The following is a 13126-nucleotide window of genomic DNA, read 5'->3' on the forward strand; positions in this document are numbered from 1 at the left end:
TAGTGTGCCATTCTTCTTCTCATATCTGTTCCTGCACGGTCTCCCCTCCAACAGGCCTTCACTCAGCACTCAGAGGTGCTTTCTGAGTAGATCATATCTTGTAAGTTTTTCTTCACACCCTCACATTGGATTCACTTTCTCAGTACCCTTAGAGTTCCCACACAGAGCAAAGCAAATGCCATGATCCCAGCCCTGCCCCTGGGCGATGGTGCCCCAGCTCCTGGATGAAGCTGAGCATGGCTCACTCTAATACTCACCTACCAGAACTTCACCCACTGCAGCAGGCCAGGTCGCGCCCGGGAAGCCTGTGGGACAGGGAGAATGTCTGAGTGGACATCGCACTTTCCCCTGCACAACCTCTGCCCTCAGACCCCTTTTCTCACAAGCCAATTTTCTTTGCCCCGCTACTTACCGAAGAAGAAAGCGTGACTCCCCCCTGTAAAGAGATGATCAGAGTAGGTGATATGGGTGCTACAATGACCTCCCTGGACTCTGCCATGTTCCTGGTGCTCAGAAAGGGCTCAGTGGAAGGGGCAAGATCAAACCAGTTTATCTCAAAGCTCCTTTGGGTCTGACTGTAGACATTCAGCCCATGGAAATTTTTTCACAGCACAATTTATCATCTTAAGTACACGTTACCCAAGATGATACTGAATGTGGTCCCTTAGCACACTTTGCCCACAGGAAGTGAATGAGAATAGGTAGGTCTCCCTCTGCCTGCAAGGCGGATGGAAATTAGCCACAAATAATTGGCAAAGTGGACACCCACAGGCAGTATGGACTGCCACTTCACCTGTCAGCAGTGAGTTTCTGATCTCTCGGTGGAAGGCCTCTCCATGAGAACAGGGCTTTACTGTTCTGAGAGGGGGAGGGAAATACCACCTGTTTTTGCTTCACCAGCCCAATTAGTATTTAGCACATTTATTTACTGACTTTATAAGACTGCTTTCTTTGCAACTGAATACAACAAAATTCTCAAATGTTCTTCCTTTTAGTTCTTTTGGGAATGAAGCATTTATTCTCACCAACCAAGAGTTCCTGGGCTAGCTTCGCCTAACCTCTTCCCCCTCTGCCCGCACCATGCCCAGAAGGTCAGCCGTTGAAGAGGTAGAGAGTGGATGCTACAGAGGAAGGCGGCCTGTTCTGCCATGCTTCCTGTGATTTCTCTAAGGAGCATATACTGGGATTTCTCTTTGAGAGGGTAGTGGCTCCCAGTGTTCTCCATGATGTAGCCACTGCTCCCTTGTAACCTTTTCTGAATGTGGGTGCAATGAGTCTTGAACCTTCTTCCTTTCTCTAAGAGCAGTTTGGAAGTGCAAGACAGAAGGTGTGGAAAGAGATGACTTTCCGAGTGAACAGGATTTGGCCTCAGCTAACCCCCATAGAAGACCCTGGCAGCGAAAGCCTCCCTCCCTCACCTCCATGCAGAGACCCCAATGGGAAAACAGGGCAGTTGCAAGTCTTACCTTAGCGGGGGCCTTGGCGGAGTACTGCCCACCAGACACAGTAGGATATGCCTGCTGGTTATAATTGTAGTTCTGCGGAAGAAAGCAAGGGTGGTGGGTAGTGGGGGGTGGAGGACAGCACAGAAGGGATGAAACCATTTTTTCTCTGGAATAAACACCCAACTTCCCTGCCCTGGCTGGACCTTTCTCAAAGCCCCTGCCTTCTCCTCCTCCTGGTGTCAGGTGTTTTCTTTTCCAGAATCCCCTTCAGCCATCCAAGCTCACACGCTCACTTCCTTATGGACCCAGCCCAAATGGCTCTGCCTTCTTCCCTCTCCCAATTCAAGTGTTACTTGGGAGGTGAGGAGAAAAGACCAAGGAAAGAAGTGAGGTCTAAATCAGATGGTCATGTGGCAGATATCTTACCTTAGAAGTTACAGCTGCTACCTCTGGCCATCCTGCACCAGGCTGAGAAAATTACAGAACAGAGGAGTGAAGGAGGAGAATATGATGTTGGCCAGACTGAGGAACAAGACTGAGAGAGGCTGAGGACCTCCAAGGTCAGTCTGAGGGCAGAGACTTACCTGACCAGCACTGCCTGCCCTCTTCTGAAGTGATGATGATGAATAGTTACCCTGCAAGAAAGGGGGCCACAGTTAGAGTGTCTCCACGGTCCTCAGGGCTTGCCAGACTTGTGGGACTCCAACATCCTGCTGCCTGGGCGCTGCCCTTCTTCTGGAGCACCCGCATCCCACCTACCCCGCCCCGTCCCTCTCAGTGGCCCATGAATGCTGTCCACAGAGAGGGCAGTGAGCCTGGAGGAAACTGATGGTCCAGATAGATACAGATGATAGGTTTCCACACTCAGTGCTGGGAAGTGAGGGTAGCGAACTGGGTTTAGCAACACCATCCGCACCCAGGCACCTGGAATGTTGGCAGGCTGGCCTGAGACTGAGCTAGAATGACAAATGTGTGGTGCCCACACAGGCTCCCATGAGAGCAGAACCCAGGCCCTAAGCCCCAGCCCACATTTTGCTGATGCCAAACCCTGCTCCCCGCATAGGCCCTTTTATCCCTGTTCACAATGTTGTTTGTGAGGCAAAGTGGAGTGTGTAACGTTAGCTCTGGGTCATAGAGAAAGAAAGGGGAGAAATACAAGGACATAGATGAAGGTACTTAAGACACTGCAGATGCACTACCCTCTCCCTCCCCCAGGTGAAGCAGGGGAAATTCCTAAGCAGTGGGAGAGAAGTTCAGTTCCTTCTCTACTAGGACACACCACCACCACCACACACACAGGGTTAGGGTGTTCTTCTTAACTCTGACTTAACTCCCTACCCACCCGCACCTGACACTGAGTTTTAGCCCTAATACTGAGGTCACAAACTGGTTGATCACAGGCCTCCAGACATTTTTTACTTGGTTTGCATTTTTAAAATTGATTTTGTTATAAGCAATTCAATACCAGATTTCTAACTTTTCTTGAAGAATCAGGTGATGTGGTCACACTGGGACTACATGGGTACATGACAACACTCAGCTGGCAGGCCTTGGCCTCCTCCTTTGCATGGCCCCACCTGTCCCACTTCAGGTTCCTGGCCCATGTGTGAGTAAATGGGCAACTCTTGCCTCAGTGCCTAAGAGATCTGGTTCCTGAAAAGGCCACTGGCCATGCAGAACCGAGGTGTGGCTTTCTGGAGACCCAGAGTCCTGCCCGTCCTTCTCAGAATGCAGATATTCAGACCCTGTGCACTTGCCTGCGGTTAACAATGACTTGATTCCCTCCCCCCACCCCATACCTACTGTTTCCCTTCAGCTTTCTTCCCTAGTTTCCCCCCATTTCTGGTTCTGAGGTCCTTCCCTCTTCTCAACCTCCTGGTCCCCATCACCTGTTCACCCTGCAGTACCCACCCAGCTGTGGCTCTCCCCATGCCAGGCCAGGCCCAGCAGGAGCAGGAGCAGAGCAGAGACAATGGCCAACTTCATGTACCCAGGGCCTGTGAGAGCCCCCACCCTTGGCCTGGGCTTTTATCCTAAGGAGGACCTGCCATCCTGCTCTTTCTTCAGTGACTCACAGCTTCTCTCTCACACCCCACCCCCACTTAGCATTGCATAAAGGAAAGTGGGGAGGGAGGGAGGCACCCTCTCTCACAGAGTAAGGAACTGGCACAGAATCTGCAAGCCATTGTCAAGAACCCAGCACCGCACATCCCCAGAGCTGAGCTTCCTGACCCCAAAACAAGAAGTTCTGCCACTCTTACCTCAATAATTTCTTTCCAGTTCAAAAAAGGAGTATTGTGTTTGAAATCCTGGAAGAAGAAGGAGAGATGAGTGGGCCACAGAGAGACAGAGGGTGGAGTGTGGCAACTCATTGGGAAAGTTTCAAGACCACGCACAAGAAGGGGTTTTGGAGCCCGGGTATGGTTGGGGTTAGATGAAGACACACTTATTACAGGTGTTAGAATTTTTGAGGGTATTAGTGATAAGATTTGGATGAGGTTTCCCATCTCCAAAATAAACAGAGGGGGAATTTTGTGACAGGAGCTGGGGTTTGGCTGCCTTGAGGGAGACAGAGAGAGGGACAGGATGACCAGGGTCCCAGTTCTTCAAAAAGTGAGAATTGTCCTACCTCCCAGAGTCGACTGAAGTAGAGGAGGGCTCGAGTGCTGGGGGATGGGACTTGGCCCTGTGGATGAAAGGTGGGGAGCAGGTTAGCAGAGAGCCTGACCCCCTCATCATCTAAGCCCCTACTCCTGCTCCCACCATTTCTCGGTCTTCATAATTGCACTATTGACCAAGATTTGGGGGGAAGCTGGGTGTCTTTACGGACCAGAAAACTATTTTTGCAAGCAGAGGAAGAGAGAAGCTAGATCTCTGGAGCCATTAACCGTCCTTTCCGCCTCTAGCACACACAGAGTGTTCTTCTCTATCCCATTTCCCCTTCCTCTGGCTGAACATAACTGTAGCAAAACCTCAAGACTAAGACCTGCCCACAGAGCTTCCTGCCTTTTCACCTCTCATGCCACCTCCAGCCCATTTCCCAAAGCTGTGGGGCTTAAGTTACCCCTTCCAAGTCCCACCCCCCCCCCACCCCCCTGGGATAACAGTTGAGACGTAAGAAAGGAGCAGACACCAGGAGTGTGGAGCAGCTAAGGTTTATTTCAAGGGCAAAGGTTGAGATTAGTGGTGAATAGTGTTTTTTTAAGAAAGGGTGGGGGTCTCCCATCCATCTGGTAGCTCCTTGTCTGGAGGTCACGGGATGTGAAAGCTCCTCTCATCCTGGGCAAAGAAATGGGTTCTAAGAGGGAGCTCGAAGAATAGGACTTCAGAGAGTAATGGAAAGTCAAGGTTATATTAGACCCCTGCTCCAGAACCAGGAATGTTATGTACAGCCCCCCTGTCTTCACTCCTCACTCTGTAGGAAGTCCTCAGCACCTCACCCCGCTCTGTGAAGGAGCCAGAGCTCACCATTCTCTTCTCTGCCCATCTCTGTTCTGTCCCTCTTCTGAGATCTGTGCCTCCGGGAAGTCACCCCAGATGAATCCTGCCTGACTGCAGGCACTCACTGTACTGTGCCCTCTAGATGTGCAAAACGCTTGGCTGTCTGTCCTGGCCCTCTGGGAGGTGTCCGTGTGTGCCTGAAGGTCCCCATGCTCAGGGGCTGGCTTCCCCAGAAAGGAGTTCACAGTAAGGAGTCTTGCCTCACCAGAGATTGTGCTTCTAAACCAGAAACAGTCTATTTTGTTCATTTAGCTCATGCGCACCAAACTGTGCTACATCTGGGAACATCTTCTGTCTGTATCTTCTGTCTTCCACTCCCCCTTATCCCAAAGGGAAGGCTTTGGCTTTCCTGGGGTTTGGGCTGCCTCTTTGCTTCCCCCTATCAGTACCCCTTTTCCCCCACAAGTTTTGGAGGACAGGACCCTAATTTTCATTCTTTTAAGTTAAGGCTTAGAAACTCAACTGAACACGGCCAGTCAGGTGGCTAGAATGGCTGTGATGGGCAGGGGGAGTCTGACTGTAGAGAGCAAGTCCCCATGGCAAGAAGCAGCTGCTACTCAGCTTTAGTTTACTGTAGCCCATGGAATGGGGCCTTGTGTTGACAAATTTTTCAATAGAAGTCAGAAATCCAAGTCATTTTGTAAAGTCTATACATTTTTAAACTTTGGCAACTGATTCATATTGTGTGTTTTTTAATATATCCATAAAAATCACATAATTGAGCTGTCAGTTACAGCTTTTGCTTTTGGTATTTGTTCAGGTTTGTCTGCTCTCATCCTCTCCTTCCAGTTCACTCTCTCTACTATTCTGGTGTCGTGTTAGCTTGGCCAGGGGTTTCCCTACAAGAGGAGGGGGTGAGCAGGGAGGAAGAAGACAGGGCTCCAGGACTCCCTGTGTCCCCCAATATAATGTAAGTACAGGGCACCCATCAGGCACTCTGTAAATGCTGGCTCTCTCCTTCCCTTCGCTCTCTGTGTCAGTCCTCATGTGGCCTTTTAGCTCCGCCTGACCATTCAGTCCACCCTCCCACCCCGGCCTCTGCTACCTCTCCCACTAACCTCCAGGTCTCGGAGGGGAAACTGAGGTTAAGACCTCTGCAAGTCTGCATGTTAGGATATGAAAGAGGCCCATTCATTTCTCACCCTCAATACCCAACTGTTTGCAAAGTCTCCCTCTCTTCTTATCTCAGCTGTTCTTCCTCCTTGTTTTTGTTCTTTTTTTTAGCACTAGCCAAAACGCTCTTCATGGCCATCATCATTATTTCACCTGGCTCAGAGGTTTAGCTTTCTTCTCTATATTCCTCTCCCACAAAGATCATATGGCATGGCCTTCCAGCCCTTACCTTGTTTATGGCATCCCAGTTAATGAAGCCCAGCTTGGCTTTAAAGTTCTGCAGAGAAGACAAAAGAAAAAAGGAGACCGGTCAAATTGGATCACAACAATGTAATTGGCTTGGAGCCTCCGGACAAGAGAGGTCAAGGACCACCACTGACAGTAGTTACAGAAAGAGGGCTTCATCCTGTGAGGTCAAGGGGACGGGATTTTGGCTTTCCAAAAGAGAATGAATGAGCAGAGCAGTCTTGCTGAACTCACCTTCCAGAAAGTGTCAAAGTTGAAGGGCCCAGAAGTCTGAGAGTTCTAAGGAACCAATGAGAAATGGGATGAGAGTAAGAACACACTTCGTGAGCAAGAGGCAGGGGCAGGAGCTATGGATGTCTGGAGGGTCCTGGCTTAAGGTGGGGTGATGCCTCCACTCACCAAGTTATCGATTCCACCGACAGCTTCACCTCCCCCACTGGACCCTTGCCCCTGGGTGGGAAAGGGGACTGATGTTCAAGGCTCATGCATCTTGTTATGCATACCACCCATCAGCCTGCTCCTGGCCCACTCATCTTTGCCTTTGCTCAAGCACCATGAACCCTCTGTAAAGCCACCTCTCTTCTTTACACAGCACCTAAGAACCCCACCTCCAGAAAGCCTTCCTGGAATGACTCATTATTTGCTGCCTAGCATAACCCTACCCGCTTCCTAATATATAGCCTCACTGTGCGCCAAGCACTATGTCCTTTGTGGAGATGTCTCCATTTGACAGACGAGGAAACTGACACTCGGAGCTGTGCAGCAGCTTGCCTCAGACCTGTCTCCATGCCAGAGTTCAGTGTCTGGGTCCTAAGCCCCCTTGGTCGGGACATGATGCAGAAAGCTCTGCAGTAGCTGTGGGGGTGAAAAAGTTGGGCTTCACGGTGCCCATTTCATCCAAGAGGAAGGCCAGACTCACACAGGTCAACTGACTTGCCTAATCACAGATGACAAGTGATCTCCCATTTCTAACTCAAAGTTCACTGCCTTCTAAATATGATTTTTAAAATCCCCCTTAACTAGCCATTCTTCTGTTATTTTAATCTGTTTTCTTCCCTCACAGGGTAATAGGATTGTGATTGCAGTTGTAAAAAGGGAGAGGATGGGTGAATCAAGGAGAAGGACAGGGATCCTGGACCGCTGTTGATCTCCTGGCAGTCACCTGACAGATTCAGAGAAGCTGGCAAGAAGAAACTGATATTTCCCTTTCTTTTCCCAAGCCCTTTGCATTCTATCCCCACACTCCACCATCCCTTCTCCTAAAGACATCCCTGCTCACCTGATAATTGCCTTGGGAGTTCCCAACGAGGCGACTACCTTCCCTGCTTATTCCCTGAGGAGAGAGAAAATGGAGAAGAGTTGGTGGGGAGGCAGGCAGGATGAGAGGTGAGAAGTAGGTAAAGGATTCCTGAATCGGGGGACTGAGGCAGGAGCAGGGCCGAGTCCTTCCCAGGACCCCAAGAGAGGCCCTTCTCCCTGGGTAGCTCTATCTTTCCTGGCAAATCTTGTTTCACCCCCTTGTGGATGGGGCTACTTCTCACTTAGGATGCTCATTGGTACCATCACCATCTGTTTCTATTCAGTCTGCAAGTTGTCCACAGTTCAGTGGGAATAGCCTTTGCCACCAAGTAGGAACCCGCCAGGCTGCTGTACTAAATTAATTCAAAATGCAGGCTGGGCTGATGTTTTGCTTTAGTCAGAAAGGTGATGCCCGCTGGAAGAGTCCCTGGGAGATGAGGCGGCACAGAAGTCAACTGCTAGTCTCCTCCTATGGCAGAGGTCAGCTCCTTTTGAGTTCTGCTTTCACTGTTTGGTATGGATCCCAGACCCATGAGCACCTCTTCATTCCCAGAGCTAAAATCTAGACCAGGCTGGGAGGTGGAACTCTCTGCCCTGTTAGTATTGCCGCTGCCACAGTCCCTACTCTCCTCACCCTGATGTCGCCAAGCCGCTGGGGCCTCTGAAGCCCTGAGGGACAAGACAGTGAGACACAGGTTATTGTTTTACCAGGTCCATCCCTGCAAATTCATATATGATTTAATATGATTCCTCTTAAAATCCTAATGGAAATCTCTTTGGAACTTGTCAAAATCATCTTGAAGTTCATTTGGAAGAATAGATGCCTAACAATTGGTAAGAAAACACTGGAAAAGATGAGCAGCAACGGGACTTGTACTGGCAGATATTAATGTACTATAAAGCTACCATGAATAAAACTGTGGTTCCTGTCCCAGAACAGATCAACTGATTAATAGAACCCCCAGAAACTCTCCCCAAATATTAAGGTATATGTACATGATGTTTTAAATCAGTGGTAGAAATGATTCAATACAGGGCTGGGAATACCAGTTATGTTTTTTGGGGAAAAACTTATTTATACCTCACAGTTTCCTCCCTTCTGTTTTTATCTGATTGTCCCCTACAGCAGCTCACAGATCAGATTCAAAGTGTAGGGCCTGCCTAGTTGGATCCAGGAGTAGACTAGACAGAAGACACCAGAATACCGCCCAGGTGGATTAAAGAGTTAAGTTTAACAATGAAACTATAGAAGTGTTAGTAATGCTAGAAGAAAATAAAGACCTTTATTTTCAAGAGAAGACACCATAGAAAAACGGACTTTGGTATGTAAAAAACTAGAAATAGAGTAACAAACTGAGAGACATTTTCTTGAAACCTGTCTACCCATAAAAGATTACTATCCCCAATATTTTAGGAGCTCTTCAGAGAGCCTTGTCAATGTAGCATCATAGGGTCATGCTCCTCGCCCTGCAGGCGACACACCAGGTGTTGCTACTCTGCACCAGCCTCCCCCAGAGCTTGTTAGAAGCCAGGATCTTGGCAACACCCCAGAGCTGAAGCAGAACCCGCTTTTTCACAAGACCTCCGGGCCATTCGTGGGCACCTTGGTGTAGCACTTCCTCTGTCAGTGCTGCAGGTTCTGACCAGAAAGCCCAAATTTCCAGAATAACTAGGAGGAGGATGCATGCAAACCAATGTCAAAGGGGTTAGCAAATTGTGTTCACTAGCCAGGTATAGGACATTTGAAACATTTATGTTTCTAAAAGGACTGGTCTTCAGGTGACTTTCACAGCCCTGTCTGTGGGGGTATGTCCCATAAGGATTTGCAATGAATTATTCCTTTGGAGATTGTTAGTAATTTTATGTGCTTGGTCTCTACCCCTAAATTATAATTCCCCACAGACGTGGTTGGCGTGAAGATTAGCATTAGGAGTGGAGAGCAGAGCTGGTTACAAGGAGTGGCACAGCGGCAGTGATGAACTGTGGTAACCACAAGTTTGGCTCTCACCTGACCCCCAGATCCTCCGGACACTCGGACTCCATTTCCTGGGTTGTCACACTGTGGGTGAGAGAAAGAGAAGGCTTCCTCTCAGTCTTTACCCAGACGCCAATTCCAGCCCTCAAGTTGCAGTCTTTTAGCCCCGAGGTTCACGCACGTCAGCGCCACCCCAGCAGCGGTCCACCCCATTCTCAGCCCCAGCGGTCACTGTCCCACCATCCACGGGGCCTCCTCTGTTCCTTCCCACAGTTTCAGTTTCAGGGACATCCATGCAGGTGCAAACCGTAGACACTCACCTCGGGTTTATTTCCACCACCACTCCCTCCGCTGCTTCCTGAGGAAGAGCTGCTACTGTGTTCCTGCAAGGGGAAAGCAAGAGTCCATCTGGTGTCGTCAAGGGACTTGGAAGGGACCAAACGATTCCCAGCCATGTTAACCCCCCCTGCCCTCCGTCTTCAGCCAGCCGTTCACTGGGGGAAGTTGTGGGAGCACAGGGAAGACCAGGTGTGGCCAAGTGCATGTGGGAATGTGGGATAATCGGGGGATTCCGAGCTGTTGCTCCCACTTCCCACCACATGCCTGGGGTGGAAGGCCTCTGGAGCCTAACTGCACAAAAGTCCCCTGACACCTGAGGGCAGGCTGGCCTCGTGCTGCCCTGCCCCGTCTCTCCTCTCCCCTGCCCTCTCCTGGAACCTAGAAAGGGGAAAGGGCCACTGTCAGGGAGCCTGATCAACATGCCTAGAATTTTCTACGGGAAAATCAGATGGGGTAAAAGCCAGCAGTACAAAGGGCAGTGAATTAAAGCAGCTTATGTGATCTGGCTTGTTCTAGTTGCCGCCCTCCTCTTGCCCGACACCTTTCCCAGACTCCCAAGGAAGCCAGTAGTGTTCTCTCTCTTCGGGCCCCCCTCCTGGAGACCCCTCCTAGTCCAGCTGACGGGTTGTGGTCCCTTCCTGGTCCTTTCACCGTCAGGGAGGGGCCTCGTGTGCAGCATCTGTATTAGCGCGCCTGTACCACAGCCCTGTAGTGCCTAAGTCCCCACGTGTGCAGGCTTGCCCCCATTCTCCCGGCCGGGAGCATCCCTGACAAGGATTATGTTGTTCCGTGCCCACCTCGCTTCTTCCACTCGTCACCCCCAGCGGTAGTCAGATTTCCAAGTGGCCACAACTGCAGGAGTAGGGGTTAGACAGGAGAGAGAAGATTCCCACCATCATGGAGCAGAGATAAGGGACAGAGTGAGCAGAAGTAGGGAGGGCACCTCTTCTGCAAGCCTGCTTGGTGGGGCTGGGAAGGTGGGAAACAAAGTGAAGGAGCCACAGGATGACACTGCCAGTGACGCCACCCACCCCAGGGCTGGCAGCGTTCAGGAAGGCCTTGGAGCGCATCTCCTCGGCCGGGACCTCCACGGGCCTCAGCCTCATCTCTGCCTTTCAGCATAGGAGCAGAACTCACCCAGTTGCTCCCAGAACTGCTGCCGCTGCTGCCACCATTGCCGTTGTTGCCACCACCACTGCTGCCACCGCCGCTGTTGCCGTAGCTGCCACTGCCACTGCTGCCACCGTTGCTGCCGCCGCTGCTGCCACTGCTGCCACTGCCACCACCACTGCCGCCACTACTGCCGCTGCTGCCACTGCCACCACCACTGCCGCTACTGCCGCTGCTACTGCCACTGCTGCCACCGCCGCTGCTGCCACTGCTGCCACCGCCGCTACTGCCGCCGCTACTGCCACTGCTGCCACCGCCGCTACTGCCGCCGCTACTGCCACTGCTGCCACCGCTGTTGCTGCCGCCACCGCCGCTGCCGCCACTGCTTCCCTGAGGGACCAGAGCGAGGACTAAAGGTGAGAACACCAAGATTGCTCCCCTCCATCCCCTTGCTCTCTTGCTCGGGCATATTCCTGCCCAGTCTGAGGAAAGAGAGTCCTGTTTTCTCCCTGTGCCCAATGCTTCAGGTGGCCCGCCTCTTACCCAAGAGTTGCTAGAGCTTCCACTTGAGCCAGAGGGCGGAGGGTTGGTGCACTGCAGAAGAAAGGGGACAGGTGGGTTGTGAGGTTTCAGTTAGGGCCGTCGCCACGCCAGGCTCTCCTTCCTCATGTGGCTCGGCTTTCTTTCCCAACGTGTTCCTCCCCCACCCATCACATTGACATCCCGCTCTCCCTTGCCTCCTCTCCACACTCATCTCTCCCTGGCCAATCTGCGCCCCCATCTTTTTTTCCTCTTTGTCTCTCCTACTTTCTGCCACATGCACCCAGACACCCTCTCCTCCCCCCGACTCTTCCTCTTACCTCCGTATTTGGGTTGCTGTTGCCCCTCGCTGAGCCATAACCAGGTTGGGCCACAGCTCCCTGCAGGGAGGATGAGACTAAGTATGAGAGTGTGGGCCTGAAGGGGTGAAGGTACAGGATCAGGGCTGGGTGCTTACTTTACCTGAGTGTTGGGTCCCAAGTTGTATGGCCCTCCATTGCCTCCTTGGCCCCAGGAGCTTCCCTGAGAGTTGGTTCCGAAGCTGGCACCTGAGCCTCCAGCGTGTCCATGGATCCAGGGATTGCCTGGGCCTTCGGGATTGCCCTGGCTGTGGGCTCCAAGGCCACCCTGAGAGCCAAAGGTGCCCTGGCCTCCAGATGGAGGCTGGCCATTGGTTCCCTGCAAGGACAACATGCATGCACTTAGTGTGTGTGACCTGATCACTCATGATGGGGCAAGGCAGGCAGAGCAGCTAAGGTAGAGAGGAGCCAGAGCAGGGCATAGGAGAGGCAGGGAGAGACCCCAAGGTGGTAGAGAAAGGTTGCATAGCATGGACGGAGACTGCCCCAGACGGCCACAAGTAAGGCTCCTTCACCTTTCCATTGATTCCCAAGATTCTCAACCCAGCTTCCTACAGTCTCCCGTTCCCACACCGAGCTTCCTTCCAGCCACTCACCCAAGCACCGTTGCTGCCAGGCATCCCCTGCCAGGAGCTGTGGGCAGCATCTATTCCATGTCGGATAATGTTCTCAGCCTGCCTGCCAGCCTCACTCCCAGTGTTTCCAAGAGCATGGGCTGCCTCTCCGGCCCCTTGGCCAATGGCCTCCCTGATTCCATGACTAATGGCCTCTCCTGCCGCATGTCCCACGGCTTCCCCAAAACCTGCTTCAGCGCTTGCCCCTCCACTTAACAATGGGCCAGCCTCCCCACTGCCCAGGTACAGGGCCAGCAGGAGGCAGGCCAGGGACCCCTGTAACTTCATCTCTGCCTCCCTCCGGCTCCCTCCGAAGTGTCTTTTTCCCACCCAAGTTTCCTCCTGTCGGCCCTTCTCTGCTCTGTGTCCGTGTGCCCTCCTCTGCTCTCTTTCTCCTTCTGACTTCTTGTCCTCACTCCTTCTAGGTCTGCAGCCTCCCCTCTCCTTTCCCAGACTCCCCTGCCTTCCCAGAGGCCTCCTCCCTGCCACGACTCCTTATACTGCAGCTTGGGAGAAGGTGACAGGGCTGGGCAGCCCGGAGTCCCTCCTCCCAGTGACTCAGGGCCAGCCACTGATAGGGTAATG

General features: G+C 52.0%; 1 protein-coding gene across 1 annotated transcript; it reads right to left on the reverse strand.

Annotated features, from left to right (window-relative positions):
* Positions 1-257: 257 nt before the first annotated feature.
* Positions 258-12829, reverse strand: DMKN (dermokine; the record flags this gene model as incomplete). The annotated part of the gene is made up of 18 exons (XM_081108371.1): positions 258-305; positions 413-436; positions 1467-1538; positions 1872-1913; positions 2030-2080; positions 3707-3754; positions 4075-4131; positions 6289-6336; positions 6540-6584; positions 6705-6755; positions 7585-7638; positions 9613-9663; positions 9900-9962; positions 11056-11418; positions 11572-11622; positions 11889-11948; positions 12031-12246; positions 12524-12829. The coding sequence occupies 18 exons, from the start codon at positions 12827-12829 to the stop codon at positions 258-260; spliced, it is 1650 nt and encodes a 549-aa protein (XP_080964497.1).
* Positions 12830-13126: the final 297 nt, after the last annotated feature.

The sequence above is a fragment of the Myotis nattereri genome (assembly GCF_964212035.1).
Source record: "Myotis nattereri genome assembly, chromosome: 15".
Taxonomy (NCBI): domain Eukaryota; kingdom Metazoa; phylum Chordata; class Mammalia; order Chiroptera; family Vespertilionidae; genus Myotis; species Myotis nattereri.